We start from the raw sequence: 24,665 nt of genomic DNA on the forward strand, positions 1-24,665 counted from the left end.
CGGTTACAAGACGCAATTACATGATATGGGAAGAGCAAATGTAATAGCGACGTAAACTATTTCAAATATGTAACGAATACCAACCCGTTTAAGAGTAGTAACACCACATCCGTGTCTCATAGAGGCCCCTGTTACTTCAGAAGAACAAAACATATCGAAGAAAGAGGCAGAAAATGTTCCATGTAAAAATCTTATGACACCTCAAGTACCATTACTACACACAGTGCACATTGTAATACTCAGGCAACACAGACGAATAGGTCACGAGTTAATCCATCCATCCATTTCCTACTGCTTATCCTGTCAAGGGTGGCATGGGGGCTGGAGCCTATCCCAGCAAAAGACACCTCAATACCAGGGAAGCAAGGATTGAACCTGTGAACCTTTGGTAACTGGACAGCCACTCTTCCTCCAAACTGCGCCTCCTCCCAGTTCTTTGAATTTTTTTTTTTTTTTACTTCCCCTTTCTCCAAAATTCATATGCTTGTGGTCGGTGGCAAAGACACTCCGTGAGAGCTGAGAGGAGGTGATTGGCTGATGTGAGCTGACTACTTGGCATGCCTGAACCAATGTTGATCCACCTGCTGAACATGATCCCTTATCTGCAGCATTCAAACTGTATTCCATCACGCAGTTTTTGTTGTTGTCAGTCCTATTATTCACTAGAAACCGCAAGTTTCCAATGAAATTGGATAACCGTTACTTCTCCAGAGGCACTGTGACTTGCAACGCTCAGTGGTTAGGGTTGTTGCTTCCCCCCCTTTTGCCCTGTTCTCCTAAGGGTGCTCAGGTTTCCTCGTATAGTTGATTTCAGATTTACATTCCCATTCCCAGGTGTAAATTTTGAAATGTGAGTTCCTGTATGTCAGTCCTATTATGGACAGCTGTGCTTTTGCTTACATGCATGCCAGGGCAGGTTTAAGTCCAAATATGATCTTCAATAACTTTATCAGATCTATTTTGATGTGGTGCACTGAGCAAGGTCATTCCACAACTGTAACCACGTCGAGCTTTCAGTAGAGGTAAGGATTTACTTCCTTGTTTTAAAAAAACATACTACTCTTGTTCAATAACATCCTCAGATGCAGACTCATTTGGTATTGATCTACTACAAAGATGACTGGCTAGCTTCTTTGTTCTTAATACATTTTTTTTTTTTTTTTTTTTTTTTTTTTTTACACAAGCCCAGCTCATCTTTATTTAACAGTCCTCAAAAGTTTCTGGGGTGCTCTGCTTTAAACATCACACAGGCTTTTTAATTACAAATGAGTTGTGACAGGTCTGCTGGGTAGCACCCTGGCCCATTTTAAACGTGATGCCGGCTGACAGCTTGGCAGTGTTCTCCCAGCACTGAAACATGTGGAAGAAATTGGTCTTTTACATTTCACAGCTTGTCGCTTCCTCCGCCGGCTGACCTGTGACCCCCCACAGAGATCCTAACACCCACAAGGGAAGTGTCCCCAACGAACTGACTGCCTTTCCAGAGAGAGGGAGAGAGTTGGAGGGAGGGAGGTACTCAATATAGGAGATTTATGTTCTGCCACACAAGGCAAGAGGTACCAGGGCTCCTAAAAACACCCCACTGCATACTCATGGTGAGGATTGGGAAGTGAACCCGATCCGTAAGTGAAATAATGGATCAAAAGGTGTCCGGCGCCAACCCTCATTCATGCTGCCGCCTAAGCCAAATTGACGTTTGCACCTCATTGGCATACAGAGCCGTTCATGTTGCATTACCTCTGGTACGAAATATGGTGTTCAGATGGGGGGATTACGTCAACGTTAAAGGGAACTATTGGATGGACAGCTTTAACCTAGCCAAAAATGGAAATCCAATTCAGCAAGGAAAAGACGAACAAATTATCCGCCCGTTCTGCAGTCCTCTGTCAAGTCTGGGTTTTTCAGACATTTCCTTCCCATTTCATGCCTCCCCTTTTTTCTGTACTGTGACGCCAGGATTTTCCTCATTACCCGTTTGTCTCAGAATCAGGACAAGTATATGGAGACCTCTTGTCATGTGATAACACAGCAGAGCTTGACAGTGAGACTGGAAGTTTGCGTTCCTGAGGCCTTAAGTTAATTAATCCCCACAGAGAAATCACAGAGCGAGGTGAGGTTGCAGAACAAAACCTGCCAATCCAAGACAAAATGATTGCTCTGACAAGTTTTGATCGAGTGCTGTGGTGTGTGTGCTGATATTTTTTCGAGCTTTTATCTCAGCTGACTCATCCGAGCATAATGGAGTGTATTTGGCTTTTTAACTTGGAGATTAGCTAGAGGCACACTGGGTTAAGTGACCTTTCACATTAACTGAATGATCCAGTTACATTGGGTTTGTTTGAACCTAAATGACTAATTAGATTAGCATCTTGTTTCATGATCGCCTTTAGTGGAACACGATGAGCACGCAGATGACTCCAACATAAGTCTGGAGCTCCTTGATTTCTATTCTTTACTTTTATACTTTTTATTTTTACATCAAAACCTCCATCCCCTTGAGCCACGGATGGTGATTTCGAGGTTTCTTCATTTCTTCAGAGTGCTGCCCTGCACTTTCAGGATGTACTCTCCTCCAGGCCGGTCCCACTCATCATAGTCTAAACCACAATGTTACATCATACCCTCTCAATCAGTCACACACTGATTAATTCAACAATGTGTGCATTTCCAAATAGATGAATTCAATCTTTTTGAAGTCTTTCGCAGAGATCCACAGTAAACACACTCAGAGGGTGTGGTAATCACAAACCCTCAAGGAGCACATGTGGAGGACAAACAAAGCGCGAATGGGACGAATACACCCAAAGGAATATGTTTTTTGCCTCTGAAACGCACTGAGAATTCCCAGTTTCTGTGTGATAAGACAAGTGCAGCCCATGTGTGGTTGAGAGAACAGGATTAAAATGAATTTGACTTTCAAGCACGACACATATCACCAGTGAGTCTTGAACCGGTGTACAAATATGTACATATTAATATTCGTTCAGTTTTTCTCATTAAAAGGCAATTAGTCTGAAGACGAAGGACTTGTATGTGCGAAGCATTACAAAAATCCTCGCGCTAACACTTTAACACAAGATCCCGACACAGACTCAAGGGTAATCCGTGAGTACCTGACCTCCGATCCCTCAGTAATGTTGGACTAGTCATCAGGCAATTAGGGGCCTAGGTGAGCAGGAACCGCCACAGTGATGGGGTCTCAATGGTGTTACGGCCCCCAGGCTTTCCTCTCTCCTTGGCCTGTTTGTGTGAGAAAAGAGGTGTGTTGAGGTATTGTGAGATACTCATATTTCTAGCTGGAAAAATGTAAGTATCTGCATAATAATAATTTTGTTTGTATGTTTTTTGTGTGTGGGTACGTCAGTGAAGTGTAGGGTGTGTGTGTGTGTGTGTGTGTGTGTGTGTGCGCGCTGGTCTTCACACTGCTTATAGCTCAGGGGATAACAAGGAGTTTGTTGTTGGCCTTGAGTGCCCGGAGAGGCTGGAGTTGTGGCAGCTCCAGCACTCTGAGTTCATGGACATAGCCTTTAGCTGTCGAAGCTGTCGATGCTGCTTCCGCGCTCATTCGGAACATTAACAAGTGAGGCCTTGCGTAATGAGTGTGTGTGTATGTGTGTGTTTGTGCAGTCTAAAAAAGCATCCTAAATTATGGTGGTTCAAGTTATTGTTGCTAATAAAGATTGAGTTCTTTATGCTTGTTAGTGGGTAGAAGCAGCTAGCCAGTGGCTGCTTTGCAATACTGATACTTCAGTCAAATGCAGTGTTAGTGGTAAACTATTAAAACAATGCATTAGAACTATTGTGTTGCCTCTCTGGGTTAATAATGTAGTGCAGGAAAAGTCCTTAAATCAAGAAATAAGTTTGTATATTTAACTTACAATTTTTTTGTCCCAAGTCATTTTTTTTTTGCAAGAGTTTTTGGTGAAATGCCTGAAATTAGGTCTGCTGTTAGCATTAGCTTTCATCATTTTGTTCTCCAACATAAAATGCATCACTTTTCATTTTGAACGTTTTCTGAATCTTAACAAAGGCGGTTGCTAACGCGTGGCTGAATGGAGGCAACAGAGGCTGTCAGGGATGTTAAGGGTCATCATCACTGAATACGTAGAGCAATGAAGAACCATGAAGATTAATTTTGGTGATGTTTAAGTTGGCAAGAATGGTACAGTTTGCTTATAGTTAGACACACATCGTACAAGTGGTGTTTATTTGAATTATTCAAAATCCAATGCTACAATCCTATTGGTTTTTGATCAAGGGAACACACGGTGATTATAATTTCTGGACTGCCTGACAAAAAAAAAAAGTGTCATACCCATCTCTTTTGTCACATTTCACAAGGGATTATTTTGGATGTTGCGTATTGCATTCTTTACAAGAGTGCCTATTTTACTAAACTAAATAAACGAACAAAAACCGCATTCACATTATCAAGAATGCATCTTCACGTCAATTCAATCTGATATTCTTCCTCGCCGATCTTAACACGGGAAGCAAAATTCAGTTTGCAGTTATGTAATGACACGCGAGAGTAGAAATACTCCATGAAGCAGAAAACAAAGGTTAATACCTTGTAACTGTAGGCTCTCCAAATGTTTACCAGAAATGGTAATTAAAAACTACATCTGTGTTCGGATGAAATTTAATTTCCTTCAAAAATAGCGGTGAGCGCTCCCCCTGTCATTTAAGGACAATTTAGCTGTCAAGGCATTCTGATGTGTTGCCTATATTTAAGTTAATATTACTGTTATATTTAATCCTGCAGCAGGGGAAAAAAAATGATGTGATGGCAGAGGTCTCCGTATGTATTATATAGATGGGACCGGTTCCATGGGGGGAAAAGTTTCACATAGTGAGATTTTCACATGTATAAAGCTAAGGTTTACTTAATTACAACCTCCAGGCAACGCAGGAACCCTGTTTTAAAATTCTGTGAATGTTAATATGCTAAATAATGCAGATCTCTGACTCTTCAAGCATGAGACACACATCTGGCGGCTTACCATTTAAATTACAGCAGGAAAAAAAAAAAGTGCGACAGATAGAGAGAGAAAAGAAAGAGGGCGAGGATGAAGACACACTTCAAAAGTAATTTTCCAAAACAGAGTACAATGTGGAAAATGTTTTACAACTGATTTCTTTTTGGTTTTTAAAAAAAAAAATCTTTCTCACAATTTCTGATTTGTAGAGACAGAGTGTCGAGGCTGGGAAAGTTGGAGACCGACTCTTATTTCTCTATACAGAGTAAAATCAGCTTTATTTTTGCACCATGTTGTGCACTTAAAAAAAATGCACTGAAGTGGAAAAAACGACATACAAAGAATGTGATGAATTTTTACACAGCAAACATCACCTTTTAGACATTTATCTGCTTTACATCACCCAAGAGATGCAGAATGTTTACAGATTTTTTTTATGTGCGTAATAATGCCATCTTCATGTGGTCATTTTGACATATCGGCTTGTGTGTGTGTGTGTGCGTGCGTGCGTGTGTGTGTGTGCGTGCGTGCGTGTGTGTGCGCGCACGCTTGTCTATCTGCTCTTGTGATCTCAGTTCATTTTTCATTGTAATTTGAAATCACTTTCGACCTTCTAATTTATTTAATGGTAAATGAGATTCACATGATTACTTTCACTAGCAGAATCTTTTCCTCATTTTTTTCTAATTCCTTTTATTGCATTTTACTCATTTACTTTTATACTAGCAATAAATTATATTTCGTAATATAAATATCACTTAACCACCCTTGATCCTCACAATGATTTCCAGATGTTTGCAAAATGAGAGCGAGAAAAAAAACACAACTTTCTTTTTTTTTCCACACTGACTGTACATTTTTCTCTCTTCTCATTTCAGGGAAGGACTCTTCCTCAGGAGCCATTTCTAGCAACACAGGAGAGAAGAGTGATGCATGCAGGGAGAAAGCAGAGGGTGGGATTCACTACAAGGTAACACCGTGATTTAAGGGGAAGTGTTCCCACCCTTGAAATGAGCACCCTTTCTGCTTTCCCCTTCCCTTCTCTCCCCGCCCCTCCCCTGCTTATTATCTGAGATTTGTCAAAATACATTTCACACTAACAGGTATTTTTCAGCCTTCAAAGCCAGTTTTGATCTGCTTGACAAGCCAAAGCAGCTCAGATTCTGTGAAATCAGCAATGCCAGCCAGGCCTTCTCTTTTTTTCTCTCCAAGCCTCTCTAAACACTCCTCTTCCTGTGCTACAGAGGACTTAAGCTAAATTAATCAAAGCCTGCATGTTACCTGCCATACTTTGAAGTGGTAATTGCAAAATGAGTCTGCGTGCTGATCTGGCATTGCTGCCTCGTGGACCGCCCCTGCTATTGTGCCTCCGCTCCGGCCTTTTGTTGTTGTGATGTTATTGTAGAGGTAGTTAGAAACCCATGAACAACATCAAGCCTCCGCCTCTCTGTCACGTATATACATTTTTATCCTCCGCCATTCCTCCAAGTGTAGTAACCTCCCTCTTCTCAGTGACTCTGCAGACACTAATCAGTCATCACCTGTTAAATAAATGAATTTGTTGATATGAGGTAGCCTTTGCAGACCATATTTTTTTCTTCTCCTCTTGGCCCCATCCTTTAAACCTTGCTAACTCTGTCAAATGTTGTGGTGTGGAACCCAGTTGTCTAATGATTAAGTGGAGTGATCTCCAACCTGCCCCAGCCTGGAAGGGCTAGGGATCAGATTGCAACCATTCAACCTGCAGTGCAGGCCTAATTAAAATGAATTTTCTCCAGGCGACCACTTTGCCCACAGGGCAGGAATACAGCTATATACAGAATCTGCGCTTAAGGTATTGCATTAAATTTATTGTGGGGAGACACCAGAGAACATTGCGGTTCATATATCCCCCTGCATTTTTTCTCTCTGCTTTCTTTCCTGCTCCTTTCCACCTTTTTATTGTGATCATCACTCTGGAATCCAAGCTTTCTTTGGCAAAGATTGCCCTATGAAAACGAATGGGGCTTTTATTGGGCCCTGCCCATTTACTACTTCCTGGGCCTCATTTATCTCAGAGGGAGAAACCGAGAAGGAGGTAGATGTTTAAAAAAAAAAAATGAAAGAGGTTGAGTGAGACAGTGGAGGTAGAAGGAGAGAGGTTGCTTATTCCAACTGTGGGTCTCATTAACATAAATCAGTATGAGTATTTCACAACTTCAAGCAGAAAGGCACTAAGCCCACCCAAGGGCAACACAGGCAGGGCTGACAGGGCCGGGGAAAGCAAGTCGTTAACATGTTGGCGGCTTAACAAATAATATCTGCTCCCAAGTACCTTGGTGAAATATTTGAAACCCCACTTCCTAACTTCATTTGACTGTGTTTATGATGATGACAGTAAACGACTCGTGTGGAAAAAAACAGTGCCAGCTGCTCAAATCTCACATATTTAACGCCGCCGTCACTGTACACAGGTTTCCCAAATGAACTCAACTTGACTGATGGCGTGCCGTATGCGATTTCGCCGTCATTCTTGTCTCGTGTCAATTGAGGAGTGGTTGAGATAGAGAAGAGGCTCCAAAGTGCCACGCATGCTGTCACTGTCACCGCGTGCAACCCCCAAGATAAATTCAGAGGCCCGTTTCCTGCTTTGATTACAAATGACATCCGTATGTGTTCTCCCCAATTCCTGCTCCTCACAGAAGAAGCCAATCAAGAAGACAAATAGCTGCGGCCCCAGCATGAGCGGCAGCAGCGCACCGCCTCGGCAGGCAGACAAACAGAAGATGCAGCCTTCAATGCAGAAGCTCTCCACGGAGGAGATGGAGGAATATACATTCTCCCTACAGTAAGTCTCACCACTCATTATCCCGCCGCAGCCCAAACGTGGGTGTCAGCTGGTTTCTGCGGCGCTCAGACTGTGAATGGCAGCAACCAGACAGACGCTGACAACAAAATGAAGCTGCAACACATCTTTTAGAGATATAGATACTGTAGGAAACAGACGGAAATCCAAACTTAAATTTATGTGAGTACGCAGCATCCTTTCAAGTGCCTCGTAGTCTAATTTTGTGAGAATGAAGGGGAAATGCCAGTATCTGTAATATTTTATGTTTTACTGAAAAGCTCTCTCTTTTCCCTGTGATCAAATATCTGCTTTTCTGCATTTAATGACTGCAGACATCTAGTTTTATAAGTTAATTTCGAGAAAAAAGGTCCTCTATTTAGATTGATGGTTCGTACCAGTATGTGGTTTAGTTGTTTGCACCAGCTCTTCACAAAAAAATGACACAAAGGGAGGGATGGAAAAATTGTTTTCCTCTTCATCATGGCTCACAGCATTTGATTTTAATGAGAAAACGGGATGTATGAAACATAAACAAAGCACGAAGTACATAATTTCAAACACCTTGGCTGTAAATGCAACAAGGTGTGGAACTGTACGCCCATGGAGCATCGAAACAGGCTGAAAGCAAAATTGCTTATTTCAACAAAAAAGTCACAGGTATTTGTTTTTATTTGAACGTCAACTAATTTAAGGGGAGGGGATAACCACACAGCACACTAGCGGGCAAGCGAGGGAGGGAGAGGGAGACAGAGAGCAAGCTTCTCCCTGGAGATTTAAAAGTACCCATGTTTCCTCATTTCTGCGAGTTGGTAATTTATAGCTGCTGGTCACATATTAAACAAGATCAGAGACTACTCCCTGTCATCTTCTGAACACACTGGGGGAATTCAAATGATTACCAGCGTATCCTGCCAACAAATGACGACACAGGGACAATCTTGAGGGAGAGTGAATACAAAACGAACACAGAAGCCGGGCAGGCTGCGTACAAAGGGACACAATTAAATGGTTTTCACAATTATTCAAAGTGCCGCTTTTTACCTCTGAGCAGTCGCAGGGTTCCACGAGATGAGACGTTTGTGTCAGTCATACGATTGTGTTGAGTTGGAGCCCTGGCTTTCACTCATGCCCTGTGACGGCGTCGCTATTGATTTCATCTTTACAAGCGCACGCATTACTGCATATCAAAGCTAAAGGCTGCTTTTTTTTTTTTTTTTTTTTTTTTGCCCTCACCTAATGAGAAGGTGCCAATGTCGGCTTTCATAGTGGCATAAAAGAAAAGTCACACACTCACGCATCTCTCCCACTGTGCTGTTTGACTTTTCTGGGCTTCTCCTCATCACCTGGGGACCGAAAGAGATACAGAATTGCTTACACTTTTTTTTTTTTTAAATTTTACTTGCACAGTGATGTAACCCCCATCTCGTCTTTCATTCTGATGCATCTGTTTGTATCTGTGTGCGTGGACTTGTGAGAGAGTGTTCATCATGTCTGGATCGTTGGTGCATACAGTATGTGTGCGCACGCTTGTCTGTGTACATGTAGCTCATGTGGGATGAGGATTCATGCTGCAGTGATTGAGGGATATTACTGCCATCTATTGAGCCACAAGAGACTGAGCTCATTGAGATTTTTTATAGGGCGTCCTACTGCTCATGCATTATCAAGGAAAGACTAGGAGTCAAATTCAGCCGGAATTTTACAAGAATCATGTAAAAACCAAACACAATGCAGCAATTTCCATTATGGCACATTCAGGAGCCCCTTTATTCACAAAGAAAATAAATATATCAGAAGATGCAGTGTCTCCTTAGCATAGTAAAAGAAAAACTCCCCCTCTGCATACAGTACATATTTGTCATATTTGTGGCTGCAGGTGTGACTTCAAAGTCAACTTCATGGGAAGAATTCAGCTGTCCATCAAGTGCATGGCAACTGCCAGGTTATATGAATTAATCTGATGAAGATGTCAGTCACAATGCCTTCTCCGCTCCAAAAACACCTCCCATTTTCATTTCTCAACAAGTTTATCTAATCCGACCGGGGGAACTTACAAAAAGCAGCGTGTCTATTAGTCAGTCTCGTCAATAACAAATATTTCATATTGAAAGTTATTTTTCCTGCTTTCTTTAGATTTGTATTTCACTTGTACATTCCATTTTGCGTGATTTCTCTAATTTAAAGAATCATGTGAATAACCTCAAAACGTATCAACTGTCACCCCTGAAAAGAAAACTGGACTTTTGCCAGAAAAATTGCAAGTGCTCAAATGAAAAAAAACAAACAAAAAAAACAAGCCAGGATTATTCTTCCTCTTTTTTGGTGTGTGTATGTCTGTGTGTGTGTGTGTGTGTAGTTCCCTCTATCTGTTTGAACATGCATGAAAGGCTCTTGCCGACCTCAGAGCTTATTTGATGTCTAAGTATCATCTTAACCACCTTTTTTCACAGGATAGCAAATGTAAACATGCTCTGATGCAATTAATTTGACACTTCAGACACTACTTCAAGCTGTACTTTATACTAAGTGCAGAGATATGTCGTACCACCTTGTTTACTCCCTTACATGTACTTAAATTAGTTACTTGATTTATGATTTAAAAAGCATGTGTTTTTATTAGGTTTTATGCAAATCAAGTGTTTACACAAAACAAATGGATGAACTGGCGTCACTGACGCATGCATATTTAAAAACTATATTTGATTAAATGACAAAATAGATCATGAAAAGTGAAAATTTCATTCTTATCGAAGATAATAATGAAAAGTTATGCATTTTTATTTCCAGAAAATAAAAAAAAAAGGTTTAGCTTTACACATATTATGTTCCATTGGACTACACATTCAATTAGCTTGATCAGCAGTTTCACAAGGAGGTACTGGCTCAGGGTGACTCCACTGGAGCCAGTTGCAATGCCTGCGTCAGGGGGACCAACAGAAGCTGTGAGCTGAGGCACCTCAGATTGAGGTGGGAACCTCCAGCAGAGTTTTTGACATGCTAACTTGCAAACAAACAAAGGTCATCAGAATGCCTGTGATGGATGAGGACGATTAGATGCTACTGCTGCAAGGCTTCAAAGAGCAGATCAGAGATCTTAAAAATGCTGCGAAGCTCCACCCAGGTGATACTCTTGTCAATGACCATGCTCGCTGACGAGATGGAGTTGAAAGTTCTGGTAAAAAAGGAGGAGCTGACCCTTACAGGCATCTGGCAAGACCACATTAATGCAGAGAAAGAGGAGTGGAAGAAGGAGACGCTGTTTGACCTTTAGCAAACACTAATAATCATACAGCAATATGGAGAAAAGGGGACTGGCTAACTGAAGAGATGAATCCCAGGCAATTTACCGTCTCTGCCGTCCATAGACCAGAGGGAGACAAAACTTGACTCTAGCAGTCATCGTCACCACCGATGTTCTGGTAATAGGGATCAAAGTGACAGGTGTCGCTTGTCACGACTAGCTTGTATGACTTCAACAGAGAGAGCTACACCCTCAGGATTGGCCAGTGTTCATTTTGATCGAAAGGAAGAAGCTATTGCCACGAAAAACCCAGGGTGACACACACAACTTGAAGGACATTCAGAACTTTTACCACACAATCCATGAACCTTACCTTACCTAATCCAATTCAATGAGTGGCCATGTCCCAAAATAAACAAAAAGTACTTCTGGCCTTGATTCAATTATTTCCTGCAGTCAGTATCAAACTTCGCCTGTGCATTGCTGAAAAGCTGTGCCATGTTGTTTCATTCACTCATTCATACACAGTCACACACCTGGTGGAGGGCCCCCAAACCTCACAGTCCTTGCATTTACATCCTTAAGATAGAACATTCAAATCCAGCAATATTTAAACATGTAAATTACTTGCCCTGAAGTGAAAAAAATGCTCTAAAACAGGATGCAACACTGTACTATTTAGGACGGACTGCATTTACATGGACTGCACAACCCCAAGATGCATTTTGATCTAATCTAATTAAGATCTTTGCTAGAATATTCCACTCATATTGCGGTCCGATGACTGAGCGAAGACGCACGCCAACATGACATGCCTACAACAGTTTCCCTCCAGAATTTCATCCAAAACCATTTCTCAACCGTTTCTACTGTGGCGCAGTTTGAGTGTTTTCTTCCAAATATGCAAAACACGGTTAATCAGGGTTTGAAAACACTCACTGGATGCTAGAGTCGCGCCACCAAGCAGTTTGACTGACATTTGTCTCACAAAATGCTACAAAGACTACAGCAGGATTACATGGTGGGTCTGAGTGATGCAAGAAATTATTATGTGAAGTCACTCACCACCTCTGCTTACTCTTACTCAAGTCACTGTTTTTTGTTTTTTGTTTTTTAAAATCCGAACAAAATATATCGAAATATCAAAAGCAAAAACATACATCATCTTTCTGATAATTGTGCGAAAAAATTAGATGGAAAAAACAGGAACAAATTCTGTTATTTTTTCTCCTGCTAATAGTGATTGTTTTTCATGCATCCATGATTATTGCAAATTAGCATTAGCATCGTCTCACCAGTGTCGTTCAACTTTTTCTCTACTCTGGTTTTGAGGAGAGAAACCTGTTTTAATCAAAGTCATTCTCACATAGCAATTAGATCTAATTAGTCCAATTATCAAGATTCTAATTACACTGAAATATACCCCCTAAATCTCATATCAATTATGACTTGTCCCGATCAGGAGACATGAAAAGAGAGAGAGTGCAGACAAAGATGGGTGGGGAAGGGAGGTGGAGGGTAAACTAAAAGAGTATCCTCACTCTGGAGGCTAAAACACTCACCAGTCCCAAAAGAGAGACATTTATTTGTTTGTGTCAAATTGCAAATTATTTTGATACTGTGTATGATTTTATGATTAATCTTCCCTGTTTTAACTCTGTAAAAAATGATGAAATTGTAAAGTTACTCTTTAGTGTGTTTCTGATACACTTTTACTGAGGCTGCTGAGGTGTGAATGCTCATCACCTGGAGTGTAATCAGGCCGGATCTTTAGGTGCACATTCATGCAGGCCAGCATGTGGCCAGACGTAAACACACATAAACAAACAAGTCAAACCTGCACTATATGTTATTATCCAGTATGGGACTGTAGGTGTATTGTCAAAACACACACATGAACAGCCTGTTCTTGTTGTGGAGTCAAACGGAACACACTGACCTAATTTCCCCCAGTTAGCTCGCCTCGTTGGGGACCAACGTTCCTCTCAGCCCATTTCCCCCAACTGAGCCTATCAGAGTGCGTCTTTCTCTCTGTCTTTCTGTGCCCTCCATCTGTTTGTACATGTTCACATTTACGATTGGTATTAGAGTTTACACTTAAAGGATCCTCATCTGTGGCTGTATGGTGCTAATTATTCGGGATCGTGGGCATAACACATAGATAACATGCTCCCCGCAGTGGAGCGGTCATTTCTTTGCTAAAGAGAAATAGATCAGCCCGCAGTAACACACACAATGAGAGAAAAACACCTGAAACAACAGCGAGTTCCAGCCTGTCAATCCTATGCATACTGCAGCTCCAAATCACAGCCAAGTGCAGGGGTCAATCAATTCTGATGTAATGCTGGTAGGAGAGGTGGGTGGAGATGGCAGCATTGGTCACCTCTGGGTCTCCAGTGCTTTCTGGGGCTCTTTCCTGTGCTGAGGGGGCAGGAGTGTGTCTACGTGCGTGCCTATGTGAAAGAGAGGCCCCTGGCTACCACTGCGCGGGTGCACATGTGAAGGATTTCTGCATCCAGACGCGCTCCGGTCTTGTCAGTTTAGAAACAAGCATGCTCTGGGTCACTTCGGATCTCGCACACTCACACAATCATCGTGCTCCTTCCTTTATGGAAATCAGAGCTGTCAGTTCCCTGACAGGCTAGTGTTGCCAAATGATTGGGTAATCTGCTGTGATGTGGGTGTCAGTCAGCGCTGACTGTGATCCCATTGGTGGTCTGGGTCAAATGAATGTGTTTCCCACAGACATGTAAGAGAGAGAGAGAGAGACATAGGGGAGGGGTTTCATATGGAGGACAAGTGACAGGAACTATATCTGAAAGCATATGAGTGATTGCGTGTTCTTGAGAGCTTGTGTGTGTGTGTGTGTGTGTGTGTATGCGTGTACTGCATGTGTGTGTTTGTGAGCAGGAGAGAAAGCGTGAGGTCAGAGGTGATGCTTCCCTCATGCTCCTCTTTCTTCATTTGCAATCACTTGTTCCCCAGTCTGAAATAAACATCCTAAAAAGATGGCAGAAGTCAACAAACTACTGTCCGAGAGTTTAAAAGTGGATTGTTATGGTTTTTAGCATGCAGATACATACTGACTAATGCACTGTGCCCTGTGCAAATAAATATGAACTTTTAGGAAAACGGCCTTGACAGGCAGCTGTGGTAATACAAATGACAAGCTGTAGATGTCGATGTTATCAGAATTTGATGCACAGTGCAATTCCTACATAAAGTCATGTATATGCACGCATGACATCACCCAGTTTAAGGAACAGCATATCTCATAAGTACACTGCCACCCCACAGTTAACCTTTTTCTAATACTTCAATGTTTTGAGGCATTTTAGGGGATACGAGGTTTATTTTAAAAACATAGTGGAAGCAGGAAAAAGTGCTTTGTCAAAGTTTGCCTTAAAAAAATCCTACATTCAAAATCTTATTGAAGTTAAAAGGTGCAAGTCCTACTGGCAAAATGTGTGCAAGTATCAGTAGTTTAAAAGAAATCACCCAGTAAAAGAGCTAAATTTGAAATGCTACTGTAGGAGTGTTGACCATTGACATGTGAGCAAAGTTGTGAAGGGCTGATTTAAGACACTTCAATCTTACCTGCTATGATATAAAACAAATTAAGCGTCTATTTTACATAACAAGTGTTGATCTAAGAAAAGAAAAAAAACTATAAAACTAGCTGTGATATAAAGTCAGAGAAGTAAAAGTACAATATTTCCCTCTGACATGTAGTGGGATGGAAGTATAAAGTACCAGAAAATTGAACAACTCAGTAAATGTACTGACTTACATTCCATCGCTGATATAAACACACTAACCCCAATACACGCCTTGAGCCTATTTATGGTTCTGTTTCACAGCCTCGTCAGAAATATTGTTTCATATTTGCAACAGGCTTTGATCCCATGACTGAAGCTGCCAGGAACCGTTTTATATCAGGCAACATCACTGCACATTTCCATTGACACCCGCATTTGCTACAAAGAGTAGCATCATTTTTCGTAGTGCAGTATAATAACACTCAATGTCAAAATCCTCTCAAAAAAGACAATAAAACATGTGGGCTGTCGGATTCTTTAAAGGAGAGAAACTCCGTGCGCACCCTCTGAGTCTCTAGGTTAAGGTGCGGACTATGACCTGCAATATTCCTGGGTGCTTTGCTGCATTCCCCAATTCGAATTTTTTGTTTGTTTGATTCCAATCTTGGGCACTATTTTCATATGTTTTTGGGTCAAAATGATTGATGGGAACTAAAATTATTCGAATTGTTCCAATATTCAGCGAGAACACGTTGCTTCAGAAACTGTTATCTTTTTGGAATTGCATCTAAGATTTATGAAGTGATTCGCTCAACACTTTGATGCAGTTTTGTTCTATAATTCCCCTTTGACTCACGTCACCATCAACCTTTGCCTTTGCCTTATGTTTTCAGGTCTGCATGTAAGCCCAAGCCATTTTCATGAACACACTTTCTCAGAATTGCCTTAAGATAATTTCTTATAATTTGGTACCTCCACTGGAACTCAAGGATGATGTGTAAGGATTTTGACGGTCAAATGTCACCGCTCCTCACGTGTGCACAGCCGATGTTCAATTATTAATAACCTGTTACGACCGAATGTCGTCAAATTTGCTTCCAACATCCACTGTGATTTGACGATGAACTGAGCAGAATTAGATGGTCAAAGGTCAAAACCAGTGTGACTTCACATGAATGCTCTTTCTCAGGAACGGCTTGAGGAAATTTCTCTAAATACACAACAAATTCGAAACAGGCACACATTCCAGAGCATGTAGTTCTAATTTGAGGTTTTTTTCCATTTATTTCATTATCGATGTAATTCTGGTATTGCTAGAAAATATGATGAGGGCTGATAGTATTTCAGGTCTCAGCACAGGAAAAACTTTTTCCTGCTTTCTTTATTTCACTGTCCATCACTCACTTAATTGAATTCTCATATAACATCCAGTTAGTCTCTTTGGCTTGTAACTCCCTTCCTCTCTCTCACTCACTCTACTTCACTCTTTATCTCACTTTCGGTACCTCTTAATTTTCTCCATCTTTCTCGCTCCATCTTTTTCCTCAGTCTCTATCTCTCTGGTGACAATGTCCTGCAGTTATGAGACAAGGTCAGAGGAGTGAAATCCATTTAAATACTGTTGCAACTCTCTGGAGGCCTATACTCAGCCTCCGCAGCACTCCTCCCTGTATGCCGCTCCCAAACTGAACATTTCTTATTTGTCCTTATGGGTATATAAAAATATAAATCATAAAAAAATGAGGGGAAAACAACCTGTTTGTCATTTTAAAAACATTATGGTAGTAATACTGGTAGCTGTATGTATAACCAGTGCTCGGGAAGTCCCTGCGTGTTTGTTGATCCCAGGTGCATGTGCATCGGAGATGTTTCCACCCTCGTTTATGACACACCAAGGGACCTGCCATTTCCATGTTTTAATCCCCTCTCGTGCTAAGTCAGGCACTCCATAAAAACACCACATGTTGCTCAACAATGAAACAGCTACCTCATGTATACATCTAAACTATTCCAAGGTGTGTGAAAAGTCAAAAACACATTTTAGCAGGAGGGATGTGTTTAGCCAGGTTGATTATCCCCTCATCAAATCTGTGTGTGTGTGTGTGTGTGTGTGTGTTCGTTCATGCATTTGGGTGATAGCAGAGTTTGAGTTAAGAGTTACGTTGTAAAACATCAAATGTGCACTGTGATATACAATACTGTATGGTATATACTGCTTTCCAACAAAAAGTAAGCGCATCAGTTGTTCATCACGTCCGCAGTGTGGAGGTCAGGATGGTTGGGTTTGTATTGTTGTATGTTCACCATTTCCTAGCAGCTCTTGCCAGTTATTCCTAAGCAGATTGTTCTCATTCACTCTTGGAGTCATGAGAAGTCATTGTAATTCGAACTGCACGAACCATCAAGACGTTTGCGTCGATTTTTTTTCTGGTGACAAAACCGTGTTTGTTTTTTTGCGAGATGTTGCATTGCATTTCAAGCCATCATATATTCAGTTTGTATTTTAAGCCAAACCCAACCAGTGTTTGCGTTTACGCTGCTACAAAGGCACACTGTTTGCTCGTGTTACAGGACCTTCATATGCATTAATATCATAATATTTCTTAATATTTCATGTCATTTTTGTTGCAGAAAAATAAATAGGACCATATCTTTTTGACAGCATTTAACACCAGCACACAGTGAAAGTGTGTCCACTCGATAACGACACTTATCACCTGCTCTTTTTCAGATGTTGGTTAAAACTGGATTGAAAATTACAACAATAAAAAGACAAAAGTCTGACTAGAATAAAGGTGCGTTGCAGTCCAAAGACTGAAACTAGAAGAAATACATTTAAATCTCACCAATACATCAGTGTCAATTTTCATTGACTTAAAGATTGAATTAGCTTGAAGATGAGACTAAATGTAAGATTTGAACAGACAAGAACAGGATGACAAAAACTTAAATGGACAATTGACAGGACAGGAGGATTCATCCCAAATTTCCACCAGACGCGGCTGTGTCATGAACGGCACAGCACCTGGAGGTGATTACTGCTTCTTGAGAAGTACATAGCATGCCAATGTTTGATGGATGGCAAGCCAACCTGCACAGTGCAGATCGAGCCACACAGGAAGCCCCCACACTAATGGCACAGTGAATCTGCTCAATTTTCCAAGTAAAACACTGCGCAAACTCCCGATTTCAAAAACAGACAGTAAATAAGAACACATGAGCGCATATTCTACTTGCACATGATTCAAACACATAAAACACGAAGAAATCAACAGAATCGGAAAAAGTTAGCAAAGCCAAGCGGGCAAAAGGCAACATGACTGAAACGATGCCAGTTAAAATAAAAAAGCTTTGCGGAGGACAGACGTGATCAGCATTGCATCCGGCACGTGATACATCCGGGTCCTGTGGAAATTCATGCCAAGGCTGAGAATTAATGGAAAGAAATATTTGTCAAAATTGGCAGGCGACATAACTTTCAGGTCTTAATCATTACCAACATGTTATTTCAATAGTTTTTTTTTCTCTGTTGCTTGCTTGGCTTCACATTTCACCGGTGTATCTCACCCACCTCCAGCTGGTTATCCTTCTCTACGGTCTTCCCATGCTGGCCTACACGTGGGAACCTTCCTCACATTGTAAAAATGAGCAGCCAACTATAAGTCAAACAAGGATTTCCTAATTAAGCGCAACATATTTTTTTCACTGCTCCTGATTATGCTCTCTTCCTCTGCCTGTCAGCTGCAAATAATTCAGATAATTCACTGGTGCATCGTTATACTATTTTAATTACATGGTGATGGACTCCAGTTCTGCAGCTGAGTCACTATTCCATAATTCTCTTTTAACTACACCCCAAATACTGGCCACTATGTTGCAGTTTTGTCAATAAGACTCATTTATGTATATTCATTTGCCAAGGTCTTTGTGTAAAAAAAAAAAAAAAAAAAAGCTTATAAAGATTCAAAATGTTGAAGGGATTGTTTTTAGAACAAATAAAATAAGGGTCAGGAGAGGGAGGGTGAACAAACACAAAGTTAAATCTGAAGCAATTTTTGGTCCTGTTGTGAATAAAACTTTGCACAAGATGTATAAAAATGACTCAATTATATAAAAAGCCTTGCAGGCATGTAGTCCTGTAATGTTCAACTTGCTTTTATGCGCGCGCACACACACACACACACACACACACACACATTCAGGGTCCAGTGCCCAATGATTATCATTTCATACATCTTACAGGAGTGTGTTTCTTTGTGATTTCCACTTTGTGTAGTTTCCAAACTTATTGCAGTATTTATGCCCCACCTGTGCAAACCCAGTTATACACTAAACTGTAAGTATGCATGCTTCTGTGTATATGCAGTAAACAATCTTAATGATCATACTCATGTAATAGCATCTGTACGTAATACAGACTCAGCCTGACACTTGTAATATATGTGCATGTGTTCATGTCTGTGCAGCCAAGCTAATGTGGTTAGCATGTCAAGTAAATCTGCATCTCATCTTTGCAGATGTGTAGATAAACGGCCACAATGCAAAATGTAAAGATGTCCCAAATACATACATGAATACCTACACATATTGACAGTGACGCCAAACAGTCGACAACGGTGTAGACAACCCTCTCTGGTGTTGTAAAGAGTGAATCACACAGTTTGTGTTCCTCAAAGTGCATGGAGACAATTTGAGGGTTAAGAAAAAAAAAAATCCTTCATTGCAGAAGCAAAGACTTCGGCTCTTTAAACTGTCGGTGACATCAGAAGTACCTGTAAACAATGTCCTACCAGCAACGTGTAAATAATAGTGACAATCAGACAAAGACACAGTCAGACAAAATCTTTTATTTTCCATCCACTACGGCTCTGTCTGTGTTACGCAAGTTATTTGCAACATTTAAAAAACAAAATTGGTTTCACTGCGGAGGACATGACCATCATGGCCGGCAAAATATAAGGACTGTGGGTTTTTGAGGGTCCATTCTCGCCACCCTTCATCCTTAACATCTACCTGTTTTCAGATGTCTCGTGTTATGAGACTGTGTGTCGGTGGTGTGACATCTGTTGACATTACTAGTATTTGATATAGTAATGCTGTTATTAGCGTCAATCGAAAATCCATCCATCCATTTTCTACTACTTATCCTGTTAAAGGTTGCGGGGGGGGTGGAGCCTATCCCAGCAGCCTTCGGGCGAGAGGCGGGGTTCACCCTGGACAGGTCACCAGTCCATCACAGGACCAACACATAGAGACAGACAACCATTCACTCTCACAGTCACACCTACAGTCAATTTAGAGTATCAATCAGCCTCGTCCCCTCTTGATGTCTTTGGACTGTGGGAGGAAGCTGGAGTACCAGAGAGAACCCACGCAGGAACAGGGAGAACATGGAGACTCACACAGAAAGATCCTGTGATGGAGCCAGGGCTCGAACCTGGAACCTTCTTGCTGTGAGGCGACAGCGCTGACCACTGCACCACCGTGCCGCCTCCCAGTCGAAAATCAATTTGGATCATTTTTCATGGTGGAAAAGACAAAAATCCGCATTCTATGATGCAGCGCTCTGAGAGGCAGTTAATGTTGTTTAGTAGTTTAAAAAAAAAAGCTTGATTTTATCATTATTCACTGACATCAGATTCTTAAGACAGCTGGACAAATTTTCATCACGCTGCTTCGGTCTGGTAAGATTTAAGACGGGGAAAAAAGAAAACAGTATATGCCGCCACCATGCTATGTCAAGAGGTCCTAGTGGTGTATTTTTTGAGATCCCTCCTGTGTAGAGCTCATTTAGCATGTATATATTTGCGATTGTACATTGACTCTGTGCTCTACATCTGTTACATCAGCTTCACTGGTTTTTATATTATATACAGCAAAAATACACTTGGTCACACCTTTTTAGGTCAGGTGGAGGATTTGTATTCTTTCTCGGTTCGGGGTTGACGTTTTTTTTCTCTCACACAAACAGAAGTTTACGAGAAACAAACTAAGTTTCACATAAATTTAAATATATCTATATCTATTTATATATTTTCCTTTTATACTGTAGCTTCTCACAGAGGAGCTGGTTGTGTAACCAAGTGACAGATAATGTCACAATCCAAAACAAATGCATTATCAGCATTCTCCAAAGATGAATTGTAAACAAAGAAGCGGTATCTCCAGTGCCATCTCTCGACACCTCAGATAATCACACTTCCATAATCACCACGACACTCATGCATCTGGGCCACTAAGAAAACAATCACGTTATCTGTCAATCTTTTAAGTCTATTTTCACACTATATCTTTGCTTTCTCTACTTCCCCCGATAGCAAACCATTCTTCGACTATGTGAGGAAAGATGGGTGTTTTATTTTTTCTTTTAAATAAACAATGCCAGTGGCCTAAATAAAAAAGTGACAGAAAATAACTTAATCCTCAAAATTAAGGGATAAGTCCGATACTTAAAGTGGCCTTAGACTGGAGGGTTTAAGCAACCAGGGCTATGGGAAGGGATTCTGAGGGTTACCTCCTCAGCCCTGCAGACTTCTCACCATAAATCTGCTATTTATAATGTAACATGCCACTGTATTCCATGCACCCCCCCCCCCCCATCTCATTACCCATGCATTTTAAAGCCTTAGTACGTGTCTGTACTTGCTATTCACTTTGTGCTATTTTTAAGACTCCTGTTTTGGGCAAACCAGTCCAGGAGATCCAATGGCTGACAGATGTATGCTAGTTAAATCGTATTTACAGACCTTGGCACACTACGTTTGGAGAGGATGATGAGTCCTTTTGCAATGTTCTTTGATGAAATAGGAATGAACAACAAACATATATCCAAACTAAGATAATGAGGGAACAGCTTCTGGCCCAGATTTCACAGAATCGTTTTAAGTACAATTAAAACACAGTATTATGTGCCAGTGCATGCCTGTTGAGATGGTTAGTTTCATCTCTGGGCCGCTACGCCACATGCTATCAGTCGTTCAGGGGACAAGCTGTGATATTGGAATGAAACATCTTTCGTTCCTACAAGATGGAAAACCCACACCTCCACCCCCTGCCTTTCCCTCTTTTTATCTATTGTACTTTTGTAATTGGAGGTGCCATAATGAAATCAATTCAGTGGCGATAACAGATTTCACATCATGTTACCAGTTTCCTTTGGAAGAAGCTGCCACATGAAGACATCTAAAAATATTCTTCTTTCATGCATCATCAATATCTTCATTATATGAAGGATGGGCGTCAGGTTGGATTTACTGTTTTCATTTAATGCCACTTGACAGGGTAGCATCTTGCCTGTGTCTGTGACACACTGCTTTTTTTGTCTACTCAATAATTCCACTTTTGCAGACACACGGGAAAGCAGTTTTATACCGCACAGTGAGGCAAGTCGTGATAAAGCTTGGAAGAGAATAAAAAAGCTTTTATCACAATAATAAAGAAGCAAGGACACACGTTTGCCCCAACAATGTCGTCTTTGTGTCGGTTTTTAAGGCTTCAAAATCCCGGTTAAACAAACAGTTTGACACTCAAATTGCACACTTCATTGTCATACAGAAAAATGGGTTTTTGTTGCTGCAATCTGAAATGCATTTATTTTGAGAAGCTCTCGTTTAAATCCTAAGCGCCATTGGTGGTTTCCGTTTTTCATGAGGCCATTTCTTCAAAAGATTCTGGATAATGACCGTTTGAGTCAATTATACATGAGTACAAGGAAATACGGTAACGAAGAATAGCAGATATTAAATCTCTTCAATGCTGTTTTTATGTTTTGAAATAAATAGGCCATTTTGATATTTCAAAATCTCCAACTCTTTCACACCCCCATTTTGCTGCTTTTGCTACTCTGCGCACTGTGGTGTTAATTCCCTTGGCTAAAACTAGCCTAAACAGCAGGAGTTTCGTCAAAAGATTAAAACATGAAGAGATACATTCAAGTGATATTTTTAACAGTGTTATATGCCTTCAAGTGACTCACCGTTTTCGTAAATTCACAAAGACATTCAATTCAGCCTAAATATGATTCAACAAACAATGCCATTTGACACAGGACTACAACTAAATTAAGAAATAGCTGCCAAAATGAACGCTACTGTGAACATGTCCCTGATCTCAAGATAAAAACTGTAACTCTGTGCGTAAAAGTCACTGGCAACTGATCTTTATGATCGATGTTTATCCTTTATCCCTGAGTTGATTTCAGCCATGCTATGAATATTTATCACTTCCAAACAGCTGACTAAGTATTTTCTGAATGAATCTCCCTCTTGTGCTGCACACTAAAGCACCACTCGTGCATCCGCGAAAGAACTTCAAACAATCCCGACGCTTCTGAGAGTGTGTGTGCCCACATCACGAGAGGGTCGCTAGTTTTAAACTTAGCCCATTTCAGCGGGAGTAGAGGAGAAAATGCATTGATTTTGCTTAAAGTTAGATAAAGTAATGCTGGATGTAATTCTAGCCTAATTTATTGGGTAGGCGGGGGGGGGGGTGTTGAGAAAGACAATTGATTCTGGGTTTTTTTTCCGTCTCATTTTTTCATCTTTAGGCAGTGTAGTATTTTCCCTAGATACACACTACAAAGTGAATTCCAACTGTGTTCTGGGACACAGTGGTGAGACACAGAGATATCCACAGGCAAAGGCCTTAAGTCACACTCTGATGCTTAGCGTGGCTCCTCTATAAACACCTACTTTAGGACGGGTCTAATTACGATCAGCCAAACAATAGGGGTCACTTCCTTCTGTTTGCATGTGCAGATTGTGTCTCTGCATGTTGAATATTGACAACCTCAGCCCTGTTGTATGCGTATGAATTTTGATATTTTAAATGCACGGCCATTACGAGCCCACTCTGATGTGTTGTGACTGTCTGCCTGTCTGTCTGTCCGTCTCTCTCTTTCTCTTTCATTCCCCCTTCCCTCTCTCTGTCTCTCCCTCTCTCTCTCTGTCTCTCTCTCGCCTCTTCCCCGCTCTCCTCTGCTGCTCCATCTGTGCCCTCTATATGAAAGGGAATAGCTGAGCAGACTGACAAAGGGCGTCACAGAGGAGTCAGAGGTGCTGAGGGAAGCTGAGCACTGCTGGAAGGGATATCTATCTATCTGTTTATGTGTGTGCGTGTGTGCGCACGCACGCGTGTGTGTGCGTGCATATGTTTGTGTGCATGTGTGAGAGAGAGTGCATTTGTGTACATGTACCAATGTTTGCCAATTTGTGTGCTACATTTCCCTACCTATAATGTTATAGGCAATGATAGAAAAAAACCATCTGAATACAGCGAGTAACACCATGGAAAGTATGTATTTACGAAAAAGCAGCATAGTATTTTTAAAGCACCACAGGTGTCTACATGGATGTTGTACAGATCAAAAAGGTGAATTCAGTCTGAGATATTCTATAAACAAAGCTAACCAGCTGTTCGGCTACATTACAGCTACATCTTGTGACTCCCAGAAAAGCCACAGACATACGATATTGTAAAGTCAGTGTGCAGTTGCACTGCTTTACGTGTCACAAATCTTAAAATAGGCTTCATTTAGTAGTTATTCTTTATCTTTGGTGACGACATTTAGCTAGGATGTGTCATTTACTTGCCTCTGTGATCGACCTGAAATGCGTGATCGGTCATGACGTCACTTTGTGAGATAATATTATGTTGTGTTGCTGCAGAAGCTTCAACAGACCGGTCTTTTGTGCAATGCTTGATTTAGTCATAGCTCCATGTATTGGCACCCTCACTATGCCAGTGGACTGTCCAAAATATAAATGATGTTCAAATCACCTTCATAAGAAAACAGTTCTTTTTGGCAGCTGGAGGTGAAAACTGTGGGTGGTTGCTTCTTGTGTTTGTCTTGTGATTTTGTTTTTAGTCACCTGCCTTGCACGAGTAAGACCCTAGCTTGTGTTTGATGGCACTGGACATTTGCAGTTTCCAGCCACATTTGCACATTGCAGCATTGGAGAGCATTGTTTCTGGTTCCAGTGTCATGATGAGTTTTTTTTTTTTTTTTCCCCGTCCAAAACCAAACCAGACAATAACAAATGCCCCAGCCAACATTGTCCTCAGTTTTCATAGACGCCCCT

At 41.1% G+C, this 24,665-nt stretch overlaps 1 protein-coding gene across 1 annotated transcript in view; it reads left to right on the forward strand.

The window, feature by feature from the left end:
* Positions 1-24,665, forward strand: part of ofcc1 (orofacial cleft 1 candidate 1) — a 92,365-nt gene that overhangs the window by 29,195 nt on the left and 38,505 nt on the right. Inside the window, exons 16-18 of the mRNA XM_086192359.1 lie at positions 3,795-3,801; positions 5,879-5,949; positions 7,661-7,806. Of these exons, the coding sequence (XP_086048485.1) occupies positions 3,795-3,801; positions 5,879-5,949; positions 7,661-7,806 (224 nt within the window). The remainder of the gene's footprint in view (positions 1-3,794; positions 3,802-5,878; positions 5,950-7,660; positions 7,807-24,665) is intronic.

Source organism: Aulostomus chinensis, chromosome 21 (genome assembly GCF_037954235.1).
Source record: "Aulostomus chinensis isolate RoL2024-O1b breed Wild chromosome 21, RoL_Achi_v1.0, whole genome shotgun sequence".
In the NCBI taxonomy this organism is placed as follows: Eukaryota; Metazoa; Chordata; class Actinopteri; order Syngnathiformes; family Aulostomidae; genus Aulostomus; species Aulostomus chinensis.